Source organism: Acipenser ruthenus, chromosome 5 (genome assembly GCF_902713425.1).
Source record: "Acipenser ruthenus chromosome 5, fAciRut3.2 maternal haplotype, whole genome shotgun sequence".
Classification (NCBI taxonomy): domain Eukaryota; kingdom Metazoa; phylum Chordata; class Actinopteri; order Acipenseriformes; family Acipenseridae; genus Acipenser; species Acipenser ruthenus.
This window is the reverse complement of record NC_081193.1, coordinates 15,400,056-15,426,428: the sequence shown is the minus strand read 5'-3', so window position 1 is coordinate 15,426,428 and position 26,373 is coordinate 15,400,056. Positions and strand designations below refer to the sequence as shown.

Sequence of the window (26,373 nt, the reverse complement as noted above, 5' to 3'; positions counted from 1 at the left end):
TTTTATTTTCATCAGGCACTAGCAGTAGATATTCCTGTTCACATAAATGTAAATAGGCCCAATTTGTCTTTGCTTTCTCACTCTGCTTTTTACTTGACCTCCCAAGATGGCAAGTGTTCGGGCTGCAGGAGTTCTCTCCAGGTTTTCATCTACAACAAGATACTCACTTTTTACAGGTAACTAGCGATGTCTGTGACAATGGTCTGTTTGCGCGGGGGTGCCTTCCTTGGTTTTAAATTACATTTTCGATCGTGAGCTTGCACTGGGGACTTGAATGTCAGCGAGTGCGACACAGCAGAGGCTTGTAACATCACCTTTCACCTACTTAATGTGAAAGTCATTTCCACACTATATTTAAATTATAAAACTAAAAACAAACACATAAACAAACAAACAAACAAACAAAAACATTTCATGTGTGTGTTTAGTATTTGGTTTAGTAATATGACTACTTCGAACCCTGCGAGGCCAGAGAGAATACCACATATACATGCATGCAGACCCTGATGGAACAAGTCACTAGTATTCGTTCATCCAGACAGGTGGTAACTTAATAATTTCCACTGCAGTTCTGCTTGATTCTCCAGTTGTTTTGATACGTTAAATATGGACTTATTTTCCGTACTTGGGTCTGATAAGACTTGAGAGAGATGTTTTGGACATCTGGCTATGCTGCCGCCTGTAGGTTTTTATGAAATTCACAGTTAATAAATGCAGCTAGTATAAAATGCATTGCGTATATTCAGTTGAAGTTATTACCCCCCACGAGGTGAACTTCATGCCCTTCTGCTGATGCATCTTTGTCTCTTTCAAGGGTCACCTCTGTCTGATCTTCGTTGTCTCCACTTGGTGGAATAGAAATGTGAGGCTGCAATCTATAGAATACTACATTTGCAAGCTAATGTTTTGGGACTTTATTGCAAGGTTGTTTTTTTAGGTGGTTGTTCTTATGTTGAATATTCTTTTCTCAAACTTTAACCCCAGATCGTTTGCTACTTGCTGATGGAAATAATAGTGATGTTTATTTGTACAAAATGAACAGATTGACCTCTATTTTAATAGGGTTGGAAGTGACCAAAATAGGATTAAGTGATTTGACTAATCAACTCACTGGGTAGTTTGCCCTCCACAGATGGCCTTGAACATTGGTAGCAATCCTAGCTGTTAAAATATTATGGTCAAATGAAGCCAATGCAGAATTGTAGAATGTTCCACGTGTTTGCAGTACTTGACAGTGACCAGTTGTCTCAGAGGTATAAAAGATAATGTTATGTTAAATTGCATAAGTCAAGAGAGAGTATTTTTAGGTGTGAAAAAGCATATTTTGTAATCATTATTGAATGCCCATTTTATATATATATATATATATATATATATATATATATATATATATATATATATATATATATATATAAATATAATATGGTGCCCGGATTGAATGAGTGTAGTCATCGTTTGAATATAAAGAGTCACTGAACTGCATTATGTAGCAGAGCAAACAAACTGGGTGGGACCAGGGGAATACATGTTATAAAGATACATCGGGGTACCCTGCATTGTGCAAAAAAAAAAAAAAAAAAAGAAGTTAAGTGTAAGTATTAATGAGTCATTATTTTATAAAGGTTGCAACCCTACTATTTTTACAGTAACATGCGGTCTGTGTTTGGAATGTGAAACTGTTAGTAACAGCTGAGATCTTTGAATCGCAATTAGAACTTGTATGAACTGGAAAGCATTTTTTTGAAATATTGTTTTATTTTTTTATTTTATAAACAAGTTAGCAATAACAAGAAATGTTACAGCTGATGGTAGATAACAGAAAATTGCATTATCGTCCAACACTACTGTTTGTGTATGAGTATCGCAAGCAGCAACAATTGCATTTACATAAACAAGGTGTATTTTTATTTTTATTTAAATGATAAGTACATGATTACTGTTCTATATAACTTATTTGTGTCCTTCTACAGAAATGGGACAAATTGAGTCCCCACCTCAAAGTAGTGTATTTAAATCTAATATATATTGTCGGGTGCAATATACATTTATTTCTTTAGCTGATTTCATTAACATTTAGTAAATATGCATAATTATTTTTATGCAATATTAACATTTAAGGGTGATTTTATTTTTTATATATATATATATATATATATATATATATATATATATGTTCAGTGTCCCCACTTCCAGCTCTTATACTTTCTCATCAAAACAAATGTATTTTATGGAATCATTTTAAAACATGACAATAACTTAAAAAGGAATGTTTTACCATAGTACACTGTTGAACTAGTATTTTAAAATATTTTTGGTATGTTTTTCTACAGTCATTGAAAACCTGTCTCCAGTTTTCAATGTCATTACCGTAACAGACAGTGTATTGCCCCCTAGTGAAAATATACCATAGGCCATCCCTTTGAGCATGTGATCATGAAAAGAGATTGTATCATTTCCAACCTGGCCACATGGTGATTAGATCAGTTTCAGACATTTATTTTAAAAAAAATCACTTCAGGTGTCTGAAAATCATTGATTAGGTTTATTATGCGTATTACCCTACATGCTGTTTTGCTATCATTTAAATGTTTTACGAAATGATTATAGGTTAGAATTATTTCATAATTTATATGTTCAAAGTTAGGCAAGGTCAGATTGTGTAGGCCTCAGATTTTTATGAATTCATAAAAAGGCTTAAAATTGTCATTACCATGAAAGGTTCGAGCACTGAACGTCTGGAGGAACCGAGCAGTCAGAAGTGACAGAGAGCCAGTGAGACTGGGCCTGTGAGAGACTGAAGCCTGGGAGTGACATGGGCCGAGAGCTCGAGAAAGTGAAAGCGGGAGTCAGTGGGTGAAGGAAGGAGTTAGGGTATTGTTTTTGTGGCGTGGTCTTGGCCGGAACAGGACTGTGTTATTTCGATTAATAAATTGATTAATTGCACCTGGCAACACTCTCAGTCTTCTGCTTTATCATCAAGGGCACAGGTCATTACAATATTTTGGGGTACATATTCCCTTGTAAGATGGCCTTGTGATTGAAATATGTCCTTATTATTAATAATAATAATAATAATAATAATAATAATAATAATAATAATAATAATTAATATAGAATGTAAATATTTTGCTCTATTTAACAATGCCAAGATATTTAGTCAGTAAGGGGGTTGTGCAAGGTGCAATGATCAATAAAGGCCTCAACCCCACCAATCTAACATGGTAGAAATGCACACAAAGTGGCCAGGCAGTGCATAGCCTAATGCTTTACTGGATTTTTTTTTTTTTTTTGAGTAAAGGCCTCTACACACAAGACGTGATGCGACAAGCGAATGTGTCGTACACCACACCATGACAACAACGACCAAAAAAAAAAAAATTATTTTCCGTGTGCCAAGAGGACTTTGCTGTTCTTCCTCTGACATATATTTGGACTTTGGCATCCACAATTGTTTGCACTACGCCTATCCTTGCATCAGCCCCTATGTTTTAAAGTTTTACAATTTCCAGTAAAACCTATTTTGGAATATGTGTCATTTATAAATGGTTTATTTCTTTACATATTTATTTTAAATCACTGTTTAAATCTTTGTGTCATTACTGTAACAAGCTGTTATTACCATAACTGTAATGTCATTACTGTAACAAGCTGTTATTACCGTAACTGTAATGTCATTACTGTAACAAGCTGTTATTACCATAACTGTAATGTCATTACTGTAACAAGTTATTTTAGTGAATAAAACTGCAGCAGCATTGGCAGGAGTAAGTTATATTAGCAAAGGGTTAAGGGGTTAATATTTTTAAAAAAAAACATATTTTTTAAATTAAAAATAGCAGTACAAAACCTGATAAGTGCCAAAACTAAGTTTAACTTTAATTTTATTAGTCAATAAATATGAAAATCAAAGTTTCTTTTGAAAAATGAAATAAATATTTTCACTGATCTGTAATGTTATAATGCCTAATCGATTTTATATATTTCTCTTTATACAACAGTTTTTAGTTGTGTTACGGTAATGACAGATTTATGTGCTAAAACATTTTTTAATAAATATTAAATACATTAATTTCAGCTCAGCTGAGTTATGTTATATGTAGATAAGATTTTTTTTCTTATTTAATTTTGGTTGGAACTCCTATTTGGCCCCTTTCTGTAGAATGACCCATATATAAACTATGTTAATGTTTGATTCCATTTATATGGATTACATGTAACATAACAGGATTTTCTATCAAATATAGAGTAGTAGCTAGGGTGACGTTGCTGGTAAATTATGCACATTAGTACTAGGTTAATTTTGGTAATGTGTTCTGAACCTTTGAAGGTCAAAATGTATCCTTCGTTACAGCTCTAGTTCATTGGATAGAAAGAGGGTTACTTGTACCTACTGTCAAAGTATCACAGAAGTGCATCTAGTCTCTGTACCACCTGCGTGCTGCTAAACATGCTTTCACTTCTCAAAATACGCTTTCTGGTAGTTCTTCTGCTACAGACAACAACAATACAACAACAAATGAAACCTGTTAATTTCAACAGAGTACTCTTTTAGAAATGCAGGATCACTGCAAACCCATGAATCAAGCTAAGCACGATACAATAACTAGTGCTGTTGCAAAGTCGATAGCTACCAACTGCTGAGCAGACCTGTTAACATTATAGCTTTAATTTATTTCAATAACCACATTTATTTTAAACAATATTATTTACAATTATGGAGGATATAACCGTTACTCAGTGAATGATTTGTTTTATTTATTTATTTATTATTATTTAAACGGCAATGAAAAACATCAGTTTGAGTAAAGGAAACTGATCATTTTAAATGCTGTGAAGTGAGTAATAAACTGACTATTGTGATTTAGCAGTTAGTTCAAACAATTTAACAGCAAATGCTGCATTGTAAATAAATACTGTATTACACTATAAAGAGGGACCAACAAATAGGATCCAGAAAAAGGAATGGTTTTTATGCTGGGTTGCGTTTTGGAATATGATGATGATGATGATGATGATGATAATAGCATCAGTAACAAAACAATCTTAAATGAGGTGGATGCAGTAATTGTATCCATTAAATGTGTGATTTAAAACCAAGATTAACAGAGATATAAAAAAACAATTCTCAAGAGTAATTGTGATTTAATCACTTGACAGCCCTCATACAGGAGTATTTGTTTAATGTTTTTATTATTACTTATCCTAATCTTGTCTGCTGGCATTGTGCATTACATTCCAATAGTGTAACATGCTAAAATGCAGGGCAAAGGTTGTTTCCGCCAAGCAGTCTAACTATGAAGTATACAAGACATCTGTGTCAAAGTTCAACAATAAGTGAATCTCATATTACGTTTTCCATTGCATTTGTTCTGCGCTGCAACGAGACAGCGTGTTTTACTGGCACTGGCTGTTATATATTTTGAAAACTTTAAGTTGCTAGTATGTTTGTTACAGAATCATCAGTTGTGAAATGCTGAAGATATTGTTGGCAGTTTTGAATCAGAGGTCTTACTTGGAAGTAATATTGCTGGCAAATGTTCTTCATTCCAATACTATATAACCATAACTTAATCCTAACTTTAGGATTTAGTAGACACTATCAAATTGTAGAATTCCATCGGTCCGTAAGATATTATTCTCTACAACCATTCAGTACCTGGAGCATTTAGTGCTGGGCAAATAGACAACCTGCATTTTCTACTGTCATTTCAGTAGTTTGGTTTGTGACCTTTGTCACATTTTAGGCCTACATGTTGTGTGCATAAAGTCAGTATTTTAAAAATAATTTTATAATTGTTTTTGTTTCCTCCAGGTTACACATGCCGTAATTTCACAGTTTATTCTGCTATGCTAGGTAAGCGCATTTGTCATTATTTTGCATAGGTATAGCATATTTTACAAAACAGAATTCGACATGTAAATGTGTTTATCTTTGTCTCTGTCTCTTAGCTCGAACTCATGTCAGCTATGAGGTCAATGGTGATGTGGCAGTTGTACGGTTTAACAGCCCTAACTCCAAGGTAAGACAATATAGCTTTGTGTACCGTTAAAAACTTTGTGGTTTATAATATCCAAAATAAAAATCAAGCACAAAAAACAAGCACAAAATACTAATTTTATTCATCCCCGTCAGTTAGCGTACATTATCAATCATGTTTATCTGTTTGCTTGTTTTAAAAAAATGCAACATTTGACAGAAAAGAAGTCCAACTAACAGACATATTTGCATCCTAAATGTGTCCAGTGAACTTGACGATGACCTTTGACCCAATTTGTCTGCAGTACTGTGGTTATGTGAATTATGTTTCCCCGTGATACAGACGACACATTTTGAGAGATTCATTTTGGTACACAACTGTGGCAGTGTAAATGTATGCGTCATTTTGTTCTAGATCTTTCCCTAATGTTTATATTTGGGTTTTTTCGGCATGTGTATTTTGCAGGTAAACACTTTGTCCCGACAACTCCAGTCTGAGTTTACTCAAGTAATGAGTGAAGTCTGGGCCAATGGTGCTGTCAAGAGTGCCGTCTTAATCTCCTCAAAACCGGGCTGCTTCATTGCCGGGGCAGATATCAAGTCAGTACCATTTATTTACTAAGATTGTAAGCCAAAAAATGACAATTGTTTGTTGGGATCCCAAGTTGAAATATGACTAGGTGAATTATTTTAATTGATAAGCTGATGGGGTCATATTTCTACTTGGGATCCTAACATATATTTAAAGTAAATCGTATACCGTGTTTACTCGCATTTAAGTCGCCCCTGAATTCAAGTTGCACCCCCAAATACACAAAAAAAAAACCTGAATGCAAGTTACATTTAACTCTTCATGAAAAAAACACAATAATTAACGGTTAAATTACTTTTTAATTTCTAGGTGCCAGCAGGGAACACTATTACTGTACATTAAAGCATCAGAGTACGTCACCTACTATAATACAAATGCAAATGGGAAAAGAAAATATGTACAGTACTTTCAGTATTTAACGACAGTCATTGCAGTTTATGGTAGCTGGGAAAGGGTAAATTACCTTGAACTTTATTTCAGTCTGCTTTATTGTCCTCGTTTGTTTAATTTGGCCAACTTGACTCTGTCATGTTCACAAGCAAAATTAGTGCAAGACAGAAATGTGTAGTTCATTTTAGGTTTGAGTTAGGACTTTGGAGTTTACACTAGTGGGGTTCCCATAGTTAAACCAGGCACAGACCATAATAACTGAGTAAGTTAGAGAATCAGAAAGCGATGGAGAATCCACCATTAAGCAGTACATACCTTAGTGTTCCTGTTTCTTGTGCTCCTCCAGATAGAGAAAGAAAGATATATAAATAAATGATTGTTCATTTTGAAGCCGGACCCGTGTTGATCATTTCCAGTACTATACTGGTAATATTCTAGTATTACATAGCCTTTCGATTGCGTCTCCATCTTCTGACACATCTCTGATGCCTCAATTTCTCTTTTCTTCAGCAAACAAAATTACTTTTCTTTTAAAAGCTGCATTAAGAAATGTTCATGAAGTTTGCTGATACTGTAGTGGGCACTACTGTGTACAGTTGGTCTTGTTCAAGCGCATCAGAATAATTGACATGCGCAAATGTAAATTGGTACCCTAACTAAAAACCTCGAGTCCAAGTCACTCCCCCCAGATTTGAACTTTTATTTTGGCCACAAAAGTGACTTAAAATCAAGTAAATACGGTATTTTTATTACTGCTTTGTACATTGCTAAAATGGTGTCTACAGTGGAAGTTTGAGTAGAGTAAAGCAAATTGTTTTTCTTAATGGTTCCCTACCAGCATGATTGAAGCTTGCAGTACTGCTGCAGAAGTGACCAGCCTTTCTCAAGAAGGACAGAGGATGTTGCAGAAGATTGAACAATCCCCCATACCCATTGTAGCTGCTATTAATGGCTCCTGTTTGGGAGGAGGCTTGGAGGTACAGTGTGAAGTACACTATCTTGGGTTGCCTAGGCCTACTTTTCTTACTTGACTTTAAAAACATCAAGAACAAGGAACTCTTTCAGACAATAATTGGTACATTCTATATATTCCTGAAACCATTAATACTGCATTGACATGTGGTAGATCTTATTATTTGAATGTAAACTCAGCTGTGTTTCATGAAAAAAGGGTGAATCCAACCTGTAGTAAACTGTACATTCACATTTTGACTTGTAGCATACAACAGACTAGGATAAATATTGTATTATCTCTGTTAGACTTTAACTGAAAGACGATGTAGAATTTTTCTGTCTCCCACCTCCCCCTCTTCTTGTTTTGCCATGACTCAAGCCTGTTGTCCACATACCATGCTACGAATATTTCAGCATCCTTATTGATGGACATTGCTGTTTATTGTTTAGGTTGCAATTGCCTGCCAATACAGAGTAGCAACAAAGAACAAGAAAACCGTTCTGGGTACACCTGAAGTCATGCTGGGTTTACTTCCTGGAGCTGGTGGCACCCAGAGACTACCAAAAATGGTATGTATTGTTTTTCTGTACGTGTCCTCCATGTTAAAGGGTGTAATGTTGTAATAGAATTGGGATTTTTGTTCTCTTTTTTTTCATTGAAATAACAAACTAAAAATATACATATTTCTTTCGGTTCAGGTTGGCATTCCCTCTGCCTTTGACATGACGTTGACAGGCAGGAATATCCGTGCAGATAAAGCCAAAAAGATGGGTCTTGTTGATCAGCTTGTTGACCCACTAGGTAAGTGACTGAAGTATCTGTATGTGCTACGAGGTGGGGCAGTGAAAGAATGCACTCTGTTGCGATCATGAGTGATTGAGTCTATTTGTAAAGTTAATACTGTATCACTTTTACATATTGTGACATGTTCCATTAAATCAATAAGCAGGGTTAGTTGTGTTTTTTAAATACATTTCATACTGTAGGACCTAAAGGCTATCGTCCATGTTTATTGTCTTCTAGATATTCATGTTCACTATGTATCTGTTTGTTTTTTAAGGTCCTGGTTTGAAGGGTCCAGAGGAGAGAACTATGGAATACCTTGAAGAGGTTGCAGTTGAATGTGCTAAAGGAATAGCCAATAAGAAAATCTCTCTCAAGAAGGAAAAGGGTTTAATGCAGAGTAGGTGGTTTAATTGTATAGTGCAAGACAAATTTTAAACTTAACTAGATGGTAACTTTACAAGTAAAGTTGTGGGGCTTGCTTTATTGGGAAAGTGGTCAAAGTAGCTGATTTGTGTCAAAAGTCACATTCTTTACTAATTGTCTTGTTTAGAATGTGCTATAATTTGAAATTTCTCAAAGTTCTATGACAGTTAATTCAACAGTGGGAAGTAGCCTACTGAAAGAAGTTGATGCGGTTACTAAAACAGCTGTACCTCTTGATTGGTAGACTGTTTTGATTTCATATTTGAATAGCTGAGAAGTAGAGGAAGATTTCATTTGTTCTAAGTAGTTGTCTAGCTTGTTGGGAAAGTGGTCAAAATGTCAGTTTATAAAAAGTTAGAGAATTGAGTTGGTGCGGTTACTAAAACAGGTGTACCTCTTGATTGGTAAAAGTTATTTCTGTTTTGATTTCATAGTTGAATAGCAGAGAAGTAGAGGAAGATGTCATACCCTCTAACTTTTTGTCTAGCTTGTTGGGCAAGTGGTCAAAATTTCAGTTTACAAAAAGTTAGAGAATTTAGTTGATGCGGTTACTAAAACAGCTGTACCTCTTGATTGGTACAGCTTCCATATGCTCTAACTTTTTGTCTTACTTGTTGGGAAAGTGGTCAAAGTAGCTGATTTGTCAAAAGTTACATCGTTTACAGTAAATAGAATGTTGGAAGTCTGGGAGTTTTTAAACAATGGGGAGCTTTAGAATGTCGAAAAAAGTCCCATTAAAGTGAATGAAGATGGACAAAAAAAGGACAAAAATCTTAATAGTTTAAAAAGTATAAAAGATATCAAAAAGTTGTATACAAGCACACTATTCCAGACAGGTCTACACGTTTTAAAGTTTGAACGGCGTTTGTAGCTTAAACGGTGTAAGAGGAGTAGCGTGCCGAAGAAGAAGAATGTCGAAGATTTAAAGTGGGCACTCTTGCTTCGCAAGCCCCTAATCCATCGGAAATAACATCCTGCAATTAGGAGAAACTATTAACATGCATGCATACATAGATTACTATTTTTTTATTCTTTTTTTAAAACAAGAGTTGTCTTGATTTCTCTTCTGCAGGGTTAACAGACTATGTCATGGGTATTCCATTTGTAAGGAAGCAGATATACAATACTGTACAGACGAAAGTTATGAAACAGACCAAAGGACTATACCCTGCTCCCTTGAAAATTATTGAGGTAAGAATAGTTCCTTCTACTGCATGAAGAGGGGGGGAGAGGGTTAAGATGCATTCAATATTAACCATAAAATCTTCTTTGCATTTTACTTCGAATACTGCTGTGGGCTCTTTCCTTCTCACACATACACCTGGTGTGTGTCAATGACCAAAACTGCACAAATAATTTACATACATAGTGATTTGAGCTGCATTCAATTCAAAGGCTCACTCAACAACCATCAGTCATGGTTCAAAACTGCTGTTGGTAGGTGACCTGCACTACATACACTGGAGGAACCAATACAATGTATGAAGATATGTCCTGAACTGTTAACGTTTGATCATTCCTTTTACTGCTGCTAACAGACGTTGCTGATGACGTTATGCCAAGAGCCGTGTGGCAGTGATCTATGGTGTTTCTTTCATTATCTGTGGGGAAGGATTCATTTATTTGTACATGGTCGCTTCTACGAAGATTTGGCTTAATCACCAAAATCAACATTTAAGCAAACAGATCTTGACATTAACAAGCAATAATTTGTTTATTGTCCTCAGGTTGTACAGACTGGGATTGAACAGGGATCGGATGCTGGCTATTTGGCTGAATCACAGGTAACTAATCTTAGCCTAGACATCTGCTTGATATTATTGTAGACTTAATATAGTCCCCACAGAATTCTGCGGTAATTTTTTCTAAAATCTGCAAAATTCTGCAGCAATGACTTTTTAATGAAAAACAGTGTTAATGGTATAAATAAATAAGAAAAAGTAAGTAACAGTTAATTAAATTCATTTTTTTCTTTTTATTAAATCACATTACTAAAATCTGCAAAAAAAATCCCATAACAAACAAGTTTGCCATATTTGATGGAAATCAAAGAAGAAAGAAAACACATACAATAAAGCAAAGAGTTAACATTTTTTAAAAACTCTTACAGCACTGACTATTGGATGCCATTTTTTTTAATGTACATAAAACTTAATTCTTAAAATAAAATACAGGTATGGCCAAAACATATGACCTGTATTTAATCACATTAGTAATAATAACATTTGCCTAGTACGATAAGATTGTAGTTGTGCACTGGGATTCAAATTAGCATTGGTACATTTTACAAATGCACTTTTTACAAATGTGTACTAGGCTTGGAGAATTTTTGTACAAATATTTTTAGAAACGTGTTCACCAAATGTATTTTTAAAATGTATCCACATCAAGACAACATAGAAATAGTTTGGAAGCTGTGCCCAAGCGCTTGGATTGTCTGATAAACTAGCATTTTTGTTTCTTTGACCAATGCCACAATGTGAAAGTGCTACCATCACATACCACAAAACAAACGGGAAAGTAACAATTAAAAAAAAAAAAAAAAAAAAAAGGATTTTCACAAAATGTTAAGTCATCCCAAGTAATCGGATAATAGCTAACATAGTTCATCGCCCCCTTCCTTTTGTTTAGCATTCATGTTGGTACACCAAGTACAAAAACCTTGCGTATTTCCATATATTATTAGAATGACATCTTTCAGGACCTGCAACATAGGGAGTATAAGCAAGGTCCTAATTGTTTTTCTCTGACCTTTCACGTAGGAGTAACAGAACAACGCTTTGCTTTGAACTTGCGACTAAACTATGAATTAATAATAATAATAATAATAATAATAATTATTATTATTATTATTATTATTATTATTATAATTTCATTCTTCAGTAGCCACTGTTTGTCTATCCATGGTCATTGTCACGGTCTTCTGCCGTTTTACCAGAAGCTATGACAGCGAGTTATTAGAAATACTGGACTTGTATCTTTTGGCGTTATATCGTATGCTAATTTTAGATTTGTTTCCAAAGCTCACCGGTGGCCTTAGGAATCTCTCCATGGCTGAACTAAAGCTTGCACTGAAACCCCGTCACATTTCTCACTTTATAAATAGCGTGTTCGCACTCTAGTGACAGTGATAGTAGGGAGCAAATGTTTGAGGTGTGTGTTTTTTTTCTTGCAAAAAATTGAAAATTCTGCCGGAGAGAGCAATTCCGTGATTTTTTTTTTTTTTTCCACGATCGCGGAATCTTGGAGGGACTATTAATAGTTTAATAAATATGACTGGCAACTGGAAAAGTTAGTGGAGTTCATGAAACCTTGATTTCACAAGAGGTTAAAAAAAAGTGTTGGCATTGCACAATAATTGCCCAAGCAGGGACAGGTGTTGATTTTTACAAGCATCTTGAATTATGTTGTGGGCTCTTTGGATAATAAAAGTAGTGTTAAAGGTTTTTTTTTTTTTTAATATAGTAACTAATGATTCATGCAGAAAGATACATGTAGAGTTGTGCTCCCCTCCATGTTGATCCCACCAATAGACTGTCTTGGAGATTGTGTCCTTTTCAAACTAACGGTTACTGTAAAACAGTGTTTGCTGGTAAGAAGTTTGCTGGCAAAATAATTTTAACTTTTAATAAAAGTCTTCAATATATACATGCTGCAAAATTAGAGTAATTACTACAATTAGTATATGTATTGCTGTGAGTGCAAAGATTTGTTGCAGTACATGTCACTTTTTGGGCATCTGCAAAATGAAGTTGCCACAGACATTTCCTGTTTTACAGTAGTTTTAGTAAAGGGTACAAAATGTTTCAAAAACTACACATTTAACTGATTTTAATTCTGAAGGGATTGTCCGTTGTTAAAGGTTCTAATACCTATTGTAGCAGTTTTCTTTAATGTATTTTTATTTTTTTTTGCAATATATATACAGTATTTGTTTGCTCTTTGAAATAGTGTATATATATGTGTTGTGTTTTATTTTCTCTCCTATTAAAGTGTGTATTTCTAATTTCAATGCAGAAATTTGGTGAACTCGCCATGACCAGAGAATCCAAAGCCCTTATTGGCCTCTACCATGGTCAAGTAGCATGCAAGAAAAACAAATTTGGAACTCCACAGAAAGAGGTTCAGTAAGTATCCTTTAAAGCAGTGAGTACTTCAAGATACCAGTTCAGTGTAAATAAACTCCTATACGAAAAGTATCATTAACATCATGAACAGTTTAGAAACTGTAGATGCAGTATGAGGTTACTGGAAAATTCCACTAGGTGGTGGTAATGCACTACATTTTAAAGCAAGTTGGAAATGCACTTAACCCTTTCAGGACCAAGCATTTTTCAGTTGGATGCTCCCCCAGGACCAGGTGTTTTGTTGACTCTTCCTATAAAAATTCACTAAAAACTATTTTTTACAGTAGCATCTTGGAAATGGTGGCCTTTTTTTCGAAACATTTATAAAGTACTTCAGAAACCATACAAAGTTTTAAATTCACATTATTTAAATTATACCCATGCATTTTAATTAATTCTCTTTTGGTTTGTATTCAATTCTTTTCTCCATTTAAAGGAGACTGGCCATTTTGGGCGCAGGTCTGATGGGAGCTGGTATTGCTCAAGTCTCTGTTGACAAGGGCTTGCACACCATTCTGAAAGATACTACAGAGCAAGGCTTGAGCAGAGGCCAACAGCAGATCTATAAAGGGTATGTGAGCAGACATTTATGTGGTTTTTTTTTTTTTTTTTTTTTAACCCAGCAGGTGGCATTTGGTGCACAACAGCAGTTTCTTATGATTATTTTTTCCCCCCTTTTTACTCTTGGCAAAACTGACACAAAGTATTTACTGTATTAAAAAAGAATAAACATTCACAAAAAATAGTGAAGAATGATTCTAACAGCTAAGCGAATTAGCCCTAAGCATGATTTGCATTTTCAGAGTTACATCTAGTAACCTCCCAGATGTGGATTCGTTTTCATCAAGAAAAGTCGGTAAATTCAAAATGAAATGCAATGTTGTGGCCAGAGAAGGCACTTCTGTGCATGATTTGTAAACCGTGAACTGGGTTCAAATAACTAATTTTGCTGTAACTTTTTTTCCCAAAGGCTAGTATAACCATTTAGTCCCTGAGTGGTATTTCCATACCTTCAAATGCACCATTCAAAGCATCAATTTCAGTCTACCATTATGTATTGTATTTTCGCCCAGTCCCCAGTTTGGTTATGCTCAGTAGTTGCGTTTTACTGTAGAATCTCAGGACAGATCATGCTAATTTTAATATTTATATTATGGTGTATGGTAAAGGCTGGTATTGCTTAGAGGCCAATACCCTGAAAATGCTGTATCAATTCTGTCATAACTAATATGGTCAATTCCGCAGGAGTAAAAAGACACAGGACGATTTGAGTTAGAAATTTTACAGAAGGTCCTGATGTCCTGTAATAAAAAAATCGGAGCACCTCCTGAGAATTATCTGGGATAAAAAGAAATGGACGGTTCGCACGGGACTAAGTTTCACTGCTGTTAAATTCCAAAACCACCTGTTTATCTGGTGATTTTTAGTTCCATGCGAATCAGGCTCTTTGTGTGTTTTTTCAGATGCAAAATATTTTGTCTTCCCAGGTTGAATGATAAAACTAAGAAGAGAAGTATCACTTCCTTTGAGAGAGACAGTATTTTCTCAAACCTTACCGGACAACTTGATTACAGTGGTTTTAATAAGGCAGACATGGTTATTGAGGCTGTGTTCGAAGACATCCATATAAAACACAAAGTCATTCAAGAAGTTGAAGCGGTAATTTTTTTATTTTTAATGTGGTACACTTATGAATCTATTTTAAAATCTAAAAACTTCCATACTGGTTCCACACCAGATGTTTTAGTAGCCACCATTGCATTAACAAATAAGAAAGTTGGGTAAAATGGGCATTAGTAGAACATATTTTGACTAGGTGATATGTAGAGTAAACATTAGTAAATTGTCAAACTTTTTTAAATTTTGCTTAATCATTTTAAACTTTGTCAAATATTAAGAACAAGAGGGTGTCTGTAAATAACAGCTACTCCAGAGTTTTTTTTCATTGTCTACTTCCTACCTTTTGTCACGTGGCATCATTGTCAAGGGATATTCACCTCCCAGTGTCCAGCATGCTTTTGTTCACGTGACTAGCAATGTCGTCTTCGGGCGCTCAAAATAAGTGAAGCTCTGTCTGGACATATTGAGATAAAGGGAGACCAAAAAGGTAAAATGTAGGCTGTCTTTTGTTGAGCCAGATGACAGAATGCCGTGTGGCATGTTTTTCTTTTTTTTTTTTTTTTTTTTTTTCCCTAGTTTGCACCCTACCGAGGGAGACTTTTTTTGACTTTGACCCTCCCTTTTAAGAATTCAACTGATACATGTTAAGCCATTCGTCTCAATCACAACTGATACATGTTAAGCCATTCGTCTCAATCACAACTGAGACATGTGTTGATAGTAAAATTGATTTAATTTACGTTTCTTTCTGTGAAATGGCTTATTGGGCTTTTAAATCGGCCAAGCCTTCATTTTTCATTTACAAGCCGAACATACAATGAAGATGATAAGTGACCAATATTTATTAAAGCTATAATGAAAAATAAAATATTTTCTGCTGGACATACTTTAAAACCCATAAATTAAATAAATGTTACTATTAACACCATTCTCAGTTGTGCTTGAGATACACGAATGGCTTAACAGGTATCGTTGCATTTTTTTAAAGCGGAGGTGAAACACTGAAAATCAGAAGCCCTATTAATAGACATATATGTGCTAATTTATATATATAAAAAAAAAAAAAAAATTTTTTTTTAAAAGAAGCCATTTGTTTATAAATCAGTAATGGCACTTGGTGTGTTGTTGGGTTCTTTTTTTTTTTTGAAAACGTTCAATTTTTTTAAAAGTTTAAATGTTTGATATATTAAACACAATCTAGCACCCCTAAGGGGATATTATCCACTCTGGAATACCAAGATATTTAAGTTAAGACTGATGGGTGTAATTATGGAAATTTTGAATTCCCAGCATTTTGAAAGGATAGTTTTACTAGAATTCCCAGCATTTTGAAAGGATAGTTTTACTAGAATTCCCAGCATTTTGAAAGAATAGTTTTACTGTTCTAAAAAAATACATTTGAGCAATGTCACAGTTGAATGCAGCTTGATGATAATTTCACTGACCTAAACTAACTGACTTAATGAGTTCTTCATTCACATGTAATACCTCTCGTACAATCTTAATTTAAGTAAAAAGTGGAGGATACAAAAATGTCAACTGCACACTTCTCTTGTCTAAATGAAACATTGATTAAATATGGATTTAAATATACTTTTTATGTTTGTCAGTTAACAGTAATGCATATTTGAAGAAATCATGACGGAATAAGAACAGTGATGTCTTACTTTTGTCTAATATATATATATTATGCACTTCTACAGGTTATTCCCCCTCATTGTGTTTTTGCCACCAACACATCTGCTCTGCCCATCAAAGACATTGCTTCTGTCAGCAAAAGACCAGACAAAGTAAGTTACTATTCTTTCAATTCAGAGTTTGCTAAACTAGATTTAAAAAGTACAATTTTTATTTGAACTTGTTGCTTACATTTTAGTAAATAAGAGTTTAATATTTTCCGGCGTTACAGGGTATTTTTGTTGTTTTATTTAGCACTCGCACTTTCATCATTTTTTCACCTAAATCAGACCTGTTACTTGCGTATTGAATTTTAACTAACATGGCTGTATTGTTTATTTCCCCAGGTAATTGGGATGCACTACTTCTCTCCAGTAGACAAAATGCAGCTTCTGGAAATCATCACCACAGACAAAACGTCCAAAGACACAACTGCCTCTGCTGTGGCTGTCGGCCTCAAACAAGGAAAAGTCATCATTGTGGTGGGGGTAAGAGACACAGCAATGTATATTTTAAATTTGAATTTAAAGTGGGATATGCTAGAAGCACTGTAACCTGCTACCGCAACCTACAATGCATAGCTTCTGGGGCATAATTTGAGTGAAAACAATGGTCTTGTCCAGTGTTGAGGGTTTCTTTTGATTTTTAGAGCAGTGTTGTGGTTTCTGGTGTTGGTGGTTTTCTGTATGGGAAGCCACCATCATGCCTCTTGGGGGAAATCACTGAGAGAATACTTCTGGTTTCCCATGATTTATAGCTGAATAGTTTCCCACAGCTTCTACAGCATGACAACATACATCTGCATGCTGGTCAGTGTAATATAGTAATAAAGCAATAGAAGTCCAAATTAAGATTCTTAATTGGTCATATTGGAATGACCATGAAGAGACCGAATGATCTTAACACTAGAACCGCCGGGTTTATGATACTACCTAGAACCGCCGACAGTAGTCGTTTTGACGGTTCATTTTTAAACACCTTCGATAAGAACATGAAACACAAGCTATCAGATAGAACTCAAAAGTTTTATTTATGAACATCATATCTAACATTTGCATAGCGGAAGCACCGTATTTCAATTAAAAAATAATCATAAAAGGCTTTATTTTCAAAATTAGCGCATATAATGCATGATGTGAAAAAATGAAAATAAAATTAACATTTCAAAAGAAGATATTGTGTAAACTGCTATATGTACATGCAAAATTGTAAAAGCAAGTAATTTACAAAACTAACCAGGCTTAACTTGTGATGTGCATTTACCACATACTGCTCTTTCACACTGGGCACAGATTTCATAAGTTTTATTTTTATTGCATTTAGTTACCTGGCATTGTTTTCTGTTGCGTGTGTCACTTGATGCACACTGTATCCAGGTTGTGCTGTGTTTCCCTGCCGCTTTACAGTTTTCTGATCAAAATGTTTCTGCCAAAGTTCTGTGGCTAGCATCAAGTTGAAATCTCTCCTACTGATATTTTCCCCGGTGCATTCCTTGTACAAAACAAAGGAACTGATGGCTGCCATGTCCAGTAAAATACAGCACCTGGACACCGGTGATTTGCTTTCACTGGGTACTAAGTTTTGTGCAGATGGTGGAAACTCTCTTCACTTTGTTTTACTGTTCCAACCAGGCTGTTTTTTTTTTTTTCTCACTGTTTTGCTAATTTACAGTGAAATAAAAAAATCGTCATTGGTAACATTTATCCCTTTTCCTAAGTACAGTTACATCAGCCTAAGTACCACATTGTCACCCAGTCTTTGACCAGTTCCATCTTTGCACAGGTAGGGGGTAGGGACTGCTGCCAGCCAAAACTTGATCCCGTTTGTTTGACATGTATTGTGTCCAGCGACACCGTGCTTTTGTCAGAAACAGCTGCTTGTCCATGTAATGTTTTACATTTAGCTTGAAGCAGGCAGTGCTGTTTTCAATGAAGTCGTTCCAAATTTCTGATGCCAAGGCAAATATCTGTAGTTCCAAAATCTCAAGATTTCTCTAAATTCTTGTAATAGTAATATAAGACAGCAGACTATATATGCTCACGTAGACAGCTGGACGGCAGTTCTCCAAGGAATTGATAGGATTACAATAGATATTTAGATAACACATCTAGACTTCAAGAGCAGTATTATATCAAATACATATAGCTGTAAACTCAGTGAAGGTAGAGAACAAACTGTCTTGTATATACATATAGAAATAGTGTATTGTTTGTTATATTAACAATAAAAGCATGTATTGTAATAAGCCGTCAAAATGACTACCTTGGCGGTTCTAGGGTTAAGCAGGATTCCTTTAATACTTAAATCAGTAAACACAGGGCATTTTGGTTTAGTATTTCATCATCATATCCCAAATAAGGGTTTTGAAAGTATTTAAAATCATTTAAATATGTTATATTTTGATCCCTGCTCCTGTGTAATTGTGTACTGTAATTTCTAACAAACCTGTTTTTTGTTTTGTTTTTCTCAGGATGGTCCTGGCTTTTATACAACCAGATGTTTAGCTCCTATGTTGGCTGAAGCTGTTAGAGCCCTGCAGGTTTGTGTTAATTCAGATTTGTATTGCTTTTAACCTTTATCCCCAGAGCTATAGAGGTATAGGGATGGTGTAAATTGCTGTAAACTGTGTGCATTGTAAGTCATGGACACTTAATTTTGTGGCCGATCTCAACTGATTGATCTTTGGGAAACTGTGCTGATCGCCCAAATTGTTACAAGAAGGTATTTCGCAGAAGTATTCTACTGGTAATACAGACACCTGTTGGAGACATTTGTTGTCTGATGTTGATAAGCCATTTCCCAGGGTCTAGTATTTTATTGAAAAAATAAACCTTTCAGGTTAGCTTCCTGGCTTTGCAAGTAGGCAGGTCTTCACTGGGGACTCCGAAGGGAGCGTCACATTGGTTTTGGTGCTCCCATGGGTTAGGGAGGTAAAGCCTGCAGGGACTGTTCCTCCTCATCGCTCTACAGCGAACCCTGCTGGCCAAGCGCCCAGTGAGCTCAGAGCGGACACCTGCAGCTGTCCTCCAAAGGTCGGTAGCTCGCTGACATCTGCTCTCAAGTTCCTGGGTGAAAAAGGAAGCTAGCTTGGTCGTGGGATTGGAGGACATCCACTGAGTCTTCGGGTCTCCTGAGCCATGTGGCGAATTGATGCGGTGAGGAGAAAAGCAATTGGGCATTCCAAATTGGGAGAATCGTGGGGGGGAAATTATAATTGGACACACTAAATAAAAAAGAAAAAAACATATATATATAATTTTGTATACCCTTGTTTTGTATTTGTTTTTAAATGTTAGCCTTAGGGTGAAATTCAGTGGGGTGGTAGCTGGGCTGATTAATTCATTAATGTCTATCATCATTAACCTCCTATTTTAAAACCCAATCTCACACTCCTTCTCTGTCTAGCGTTTCGCTTTCTTGCATACGCTGCGATCCATTCTCTGCGCAAAATTTAAAACTCTTAATTTTCAGCATGAACTGACTCCAATTCAGATCAGGAAACCTCCCTGCTGGATTCTCCTCAACAATATCTCATTTATTCTCCATTGGAAACTCGGTACCGTCTACTTCTAATGCAGCAGACCCGCTACCCCGGCATTACGGAGATCAAAATGCCTCCGCCAGCAGGCTCAGCCTCCAGAACAGCTATTTTACAAGGATTGGCCTCTCGCCTAACTTAAAAAAAAAAAAAAAAAAACCCTGCACGACAACAATATCAAAATTCCAGCTGGAAGCGATAGTATGTTGTTCAATATTTATTGTACCTTTTTATATCCGCTACAGCATGCTGCCTGCTTCTCAGAGCTTCAGGACAGGCAGCAGCACCGCCCTCCTCTCCAGTCATGGTCACTCGTCTCCTCCCAGCACAGCAACCAGGAGCGCGGCCGAAACAGATCCCACCCTTCAGCTTCATAAACAACATTTTCGATGACATGAAGTCCCTCATTCACCCCTTCACTGTAGACAAACAGGTCGCTTCCAGCACTGCAGCAAGCTCTATCAAGCCCAGTATTCGCCACTCCAATCATGGCGGCCGTCTCGGTTCAACACTTTCGATCTCCACAGCTGAGGTTCCTACTTAGAGCCTGGTATCAGCTCCCTCAAGGGTCCACAGCATGCTCCGGTAGTGAGAAATCAAGTCCAGCGACCACATAAGGCTTATACTTTCGATACTTTTGCAACATTTAAGGGCTAGATTCTCAAAGCTGTTTTCCAGCTCATTAATTTATTTTCTAGAAGAACATTTTCAAGTGCAGTTCTAATTTAAGACTGCTGTTAGTACTAAAAGATATGGCTAATTTGTTGTTTTGTCAAGTTTATTTTGGAAACAGGCTTCACACTGCTATTCGTACTGGATTTTCCCATCCTGTACACTTCCAGTTTCACTGCTACTGAACTAAAGATATTTTCATAATGTATCATCGCACGTTCGCAATGACTTGCACTCGGCAACCTCGGATCCTTAATTTCTAAAAAAAAAAAAAAAAGGACCTGCTGTTCTTACTGGGCCATTTCAATTACACAATTCGCATCACCCCCCCAGGGTAGAGCCTTCATTTCACGTCTCCTCGCTCCTTTCTACAGCATCAAGCCAGGAAGCTTAGAAAAGCATATCTGCGCAATCCTGGAAGGACATTAAAATGTGTGCATTATTAAATCATAACTTGAACGGGCTTTCACTATTCTATGAAGACTACATCTCCATCCCCCCATGACTCGTCTCTTTTCACAGACGCCTCATTTCTAGGATTCAGGGGTTTTAAGAATCCCCAGATTCTGCGAGCTCATCGCAGTAGCAGCCCCAGTCCCATTGCAGGCGTTCCATCCACAAGGTTGTCTTGCACCACAGGCTGTAACTGCTATCAGTCTTCTGTGCTCAAAACTGTTTTCTTCCTATCCGTTCAATCAAGACTGGATCCTTGCTTTCATCGCACACGCAAGAGACTATCTCCATCTGGCTCTATGCACAATTAAATCATACATTAGTGGGATCTAGTATTACTTTCGTTTTTATTGGCAGTTTTTTCCCCTATCTTGCTGCCTATCCCAACAGTCCGTCTCACACTGCAAAAAATCATCAAGCATAGGCCGAGTACAATTTAGCATCAGTAATTGCATCCGGTTCTCATTCAGTCTCTACCATTAGGCATCACACCCTCTCTAAACATTCGAAAGCAAATAATAGGAGATATCCGTTTCCTCCAACTGGAAACATAGTTTAAATAATAACTTTCTGGTCTTTTACCAAATAAATAATCGACGGTAAAGATATCCATGTTACACTCAAGTCACGCGACATTAAGTTCCACACCGCCGTCAAGAGCCGGATCAATATTTATTGTACATTATCGAGCTCTGTTGGATACGGGGGTACGATACTATAAAACATTCTCCGCTAAAGCCGCCACCACCTCGGCAGCAGATAACCATTTTGTCGATCAGTCTTCCCGGATGTAGTCCTCTTAACTGCATTTTCAGTGGTTCACAAGCAGAGCTCGAAGGCATTGGTGCGTTCACAGCCCATTCTCTACCTCCCTTTGTCCAAAAATACAATCGTGATACAGCATCAGAGCATTTGGGATAAACATTCCAATCACAAGGGCTGTTAATCACAATAATCAAATATTCTACCCTGCATCACTTTCTAAAGTCAACGGTTTTATTCTAATCATAGCCTCTAGAGGGCAGTATAACACCACAAGTTCTTTACATTTTAGTGGGTCCTCTTTCACTGCGTAAGTCATGTGTTTTCAAATCCAGGATCAATTTTACTTCAGAAGTTAATATTTCATTCGATGTGAGACACATGTCGGCTACGGAAACCATGTCCTACTAATACCAACGTTTCAATCATGGCTCCCTCCTACCCTGCAATGATCAATACACTCGTAGACTGCTCCTAATCAAATCAATAGGTTTCACAGCAGCTTCAGAGCAATGCATTCTTCATCCTCAGGTTATGCAGCGGCCTCAGATCTTCGCATTTTTCATCGCTGCCCGAAGCCAGCCCTATCTTCGGCTCCATCTAAACCGCCTTAACACTCGTCCAATATTCACATTCAGCTGATCTCTGCGTTCTACAGTAGGCCACTGCACAGTACCGATGGCAGTTCACCATTCACTAGTACATATAACTGCTTCAGCAGATCTCTTTTTTTTCTACAGCTGGGCCACTGCACACTACTGACAGCACTCCATTGTTTACTTCCTCAGAACTCTGCCATGCTCAGCAGATCCTGCCCTCTACTCTTAAACGCTCCTCACTACAGCAGATCTCAGCTCCCTGGGCTCCCGAGTGGCACATCCAGTAAAGGCACTCCGCGTGGAGTGCAGAATGTGCCCTATAGTCTGGACGTCTTGAGTTCGAGTCCAGGCTATTCCTTTGCCGACCGAGGACGGGAGCTTCCAGGGGGCAGCGCTCCATTTGGCCAAGCGCTGCCCAGGGGGAGGGAGGGCTAGGTCGGCCAGGGTGTCCTTGGCTCACCGCGCACCAGCGACCCCTGTAGTCTGGCTGGGTGCCTGCAGGCTTGCCTGTAAGTTGCCCAGGGCTGCGTTGTGTGTAGAAAAGCTGACAGCACATGCTTCCGAGGAGAGCGTGTGCTCATCTTCGCCGCTCCCGAGTCAGCGCAGGGGTGGTAGCAGTGGACTGAGACTTAAAAAATAATTGGACATTACTAAATTGGGGAGAAAACAATAAAAATTGGCAAACATTAAATTAAAAAAAATATATATCTTGGCTCCCTCTTCAGAGCTGCTTACTGTTGCAGCAGGCAAAAGTTGCTTTAGTTTACCGCTTAAACCTGTAACTGTCCTCCTCCTCCAGAGCTTCCAACGCTCCAGCTTGCCTCCAGTACTCTGATCGTGGCAGCCATTTCCGCTTGACTTCAGCAATCTAGTTGTATGTCATCTCATCCTTTTCAAATACTACAAACTTTAATACATGGTGAGAGACGTGCTACGAGACTGGAAATCTGTCTTGATTATGAGTTCAGGAGTTCCACTATTAGGAGAGGCGCCTCTGCCGAGCAGAGCAACTTTTATATGTTTTCAGATCCTCAGGAGCGCTACCTTTGACCAAGCTCCATCCTCGGCAAAAGGAGAGATCATCGGTCGGGATCTCTTTCTATCCTAATTTAAGCGGGGCTCTATCTGGCCCATCAAAGCCGAGTTACGGGATCAAGCCTCTATCCTTGGCTGAGCATCACTCGCTCTGCCCCTTTTACTAACAGCTCATTTCTGCTTCCTCTGCTCTATCCTCACAGCCCAGCAGACACCCTGTGAATTAAAAGCAAAATGCTCTGTGTTTTATGTAGGAAGGTGTCGACCCTAAGAAACTGGATGCCCTCACAACTGGCTTTGGGTTCCCTGTTGGCGCTGCCACTCTTGCTGATGAAGTAGGAATCGATGTTGCTGCTCATGTAGCAGAGGACTTGGGAAAAGCATTTGGCTCCCGATTTGGTGGAGGCAATGTTGAAGTACTGAAAACCATGGTAGCAAAAGGATTCAAAGGTACATATATTTTAAAATTTAAAATTAAATAAAAAATAAATACATTTAAAAAAAAAAAAAAAAAAAGCCATAACCAAAGTTGGACAAATTTAACATCAGGTTATTACAGGTTTTATATTAAATTTCTTTTGGGTTGCAGGCCGCAAATCTGGGAAAGGGTGCTACGTCTATCAAGAAGGCACAAAAAACAAAAATGTGAATCCAGGAGTTGAGGAGATTTTGCAGAAGTTTAAGATTCCAGTAAATCCTGACGTGTAAGTGATGCTTGTAGAGATCCCTGTAATGTGATTGGAGACTGTGTCTATGGTGATCAGTACACTTGTTTGAATGACTTTATTGCGGTCCTATGTCGGACCTGGTCCGACCATTGCAATTTTCCCATTCTGGTCCAATGTCGGACCCTGTCCGACATCATCAAAAAGACATAAAAAGCAGGTCTCTAGTCGTTTTTTCTCCGGAAAAAGACGAGAAAACCGTTCAATGGCCGAGTGAGACCGATAGGAGCTGAGAGAAGCCAAAAAAAAAAGGGGTGTATCTGAGGAATACAGATAGCCCCGGCACCACATAGATAACACGGACATAAACAAACAAGATAGCTGCTTCTGCATCCAGCACTCTCAAAGAATATCCCAGACATTTGCAGAGCTTTTTTAGATGTTATAGTAATAAAATAATGACTTGGATCGCATTATTGAGGAGTTTGGTGATAAAACGAGTGATCAGGAGATGATTTATCGGTATGCACTACTATGAAGAGGATTAATACAGCGAACAAGGGGTGGGGTGGGGCTGGAGATGCAGTACCGAGTGTCCTGTTGATATACAGTGCCTTTTAAACCTGTTTTACTGTGAAAAAAAAATACTTCTAAACAGCGTTTCTAAAATAAACTGAGCGTGTGAAAATAAATTGGACCTGGCGCACCTGAGACACTCTGAATAAATGGACCGCAAAGGGTTAAGCACTTTTTTTTTTTTTATATCCATACATAAGGCAAATATCAAAGCGTTTATTTTTAATCCTGCCTTTTATAGTATTCTGAATTGGGATTGGGATTCAACAATGTCTGTATTATATTGGAACATGCCCTAAATATTGTGTTTTTTTTGTTTGTTTGTTTGTTTGTTTGTTTTAAACTCGGTAGGCTTTCCCTTGTTAACATCCCCGTAACATGGAATTTAACTAAATTTAGAGTTCCAAACTCTATAGACCCATAGTTGTATAGACCCATAAATTGGGTAAGGAGTGTTGTTGAAATTGTCTTTGTTCTGGTGAACTATTTAAAATGTGTTGTGCCATAATTAATAAGGTAAAACAAAGAAATGAAATGAAGCTGGAATATGTAGATTGTTGCAAAAACTGTCCTGATATTTTTTCAGAGCCAAAGACAGTGATGTCCAGTATCGCCTGGTGTCCAGGTTTGTGAATGAGGCAGTGATGTGCCTGCAGGAAGGAATTCTTAGTAACCCAGTTGAAGGAGATATTGGGGCAGTCTTTGGCTTGGGATTCCCACCATGTCTAGGAGGTAAGAACTTTAGGACACACTATCTAGACACAACTGACAGAAGTGTAGTTGTGCTTTTGCTGGCACGTATGTCTCTTGTCATTCATTTTATAAGCTTGACGGTTGTTTTTTCTGTCCACTTTACATGTTTCTGAGATGTTTCCTTGAGTATTAATCCCCTGCCCTTCATCTCGGTTTATAATGTATCTCGTGTGTGTGTTTTTTTTTTTTAGGTCCTTTCAGATTTGTTGACTCTTATGGAGCAGATAAACTTGTTGAGAAGATGAGGAAGTATGAACATGTCTATGGTAATCAGTTCACACCGTGCCAGTTGCTGGTTGACCATGCCAAGGATGCCAGCAAGAAATTTCACAAGTAAACCAGAGAGAGAGATTGGTTGATAATGTCTCTTTATTCAAAGGTGGGGGGCGGGGGGGGGGTAGTAGCTTTGCCATTGAAAAATAATGAATGTGGTGGACATCACAATAGATAAGTCTAGGCAACCTTAAACAATGTAAATGCAACCATTTTTATATAATTTTTTTGTTTGAAAAATTAACAATAGTGATTAACTAACCTAAATCTTCTTCCCATGGTGCCTTAGAAATGCAGACAACTCAGGCACTTATTTCTGTGCTTTTTGCAGAGTTAAAAATGCCATTGCAAAGCAGTGTTTCATTGTAAACCATCTTAACAATAAAACTAAACAGTTTTGGACTCCTGCTTGTTTTTATTTATTTTTTAAGACCAACTTTTATCTGTATATTTAGACTTTCTTTCACATACATCCATAGGTACTGTGTAATACAATACAT

At 37.0% G+C, this 26,373-nt stretch overlaps 1 protein-coding gene across 1 annotated transcript; it reads left to right on the top strand.

Annotated features, from left to right (window-relative positions):
- The first annotated feature begins 25 nt into the window (after positions 1-25).
- On the top strand, positions 26-26,275 carry LOC117402708 (trifunctional enzyme subunit alpha, mitochondrial-like). The gene is made up of 20 exons (XM_034004100.3): positions 26-176; positions 5,813-5,854; positions 5,950-6,020; positions 6,444-6,577; positions 7,798-7,936; positions 8,364-8,483; positions 8,613-8,715; positions 8,975-9,097; positions 10,196-10,314; positions 10,851-10,907; positions 13,141-13,250; positions 13,687-13,821; positions 14,738-14,909; positions 16,574-16,660; positions 16,895-17,035; positions 19,018-19,086; positions 23,861-24,056; positions 24,196-24,310; positions 25,434-25,579; positions 25,792-26,275. The coding sequence occupies exons 1-20, from the start codon at positions 107-109 to the stop codon at positions 25,935-25,937; spliced, it is 2,295 nt and encodes a 764-aa protein (XP_033859991.3). The 5' UTR covers positions 26-106; the 3' UTR covers positions 25,938-26,275.
- The last annotated feature ends 98 nt before the right edge of the window (positions 26,276-26,373 follow it).

Excerpts from the sequence above, each read along its gene's own strand:
- LOC117402708 (XM_034004100.3), top strand. The coding sequence starts at position 107 with ATGGCAAGTGTTCGGGCTGCAGGAGTTCTCTCCAGGTTTTCATCTACA. Across the intron at positions 6,021-6,443 it reads TTAACAGCCCTAACTCCAAG|GTAAACACTTTGTCCCGACA; the intron begins GTAAGACAATAT and ends TGTATTTTGCAG. Across the intron at positions 14,910-16,573 it reads TCATTCAAGAAGTTGAAGCG|GTTATTCCCCCTCATTGTGT; the intron begins GTAATTTTTTTA and ends GCACTTCTACAG.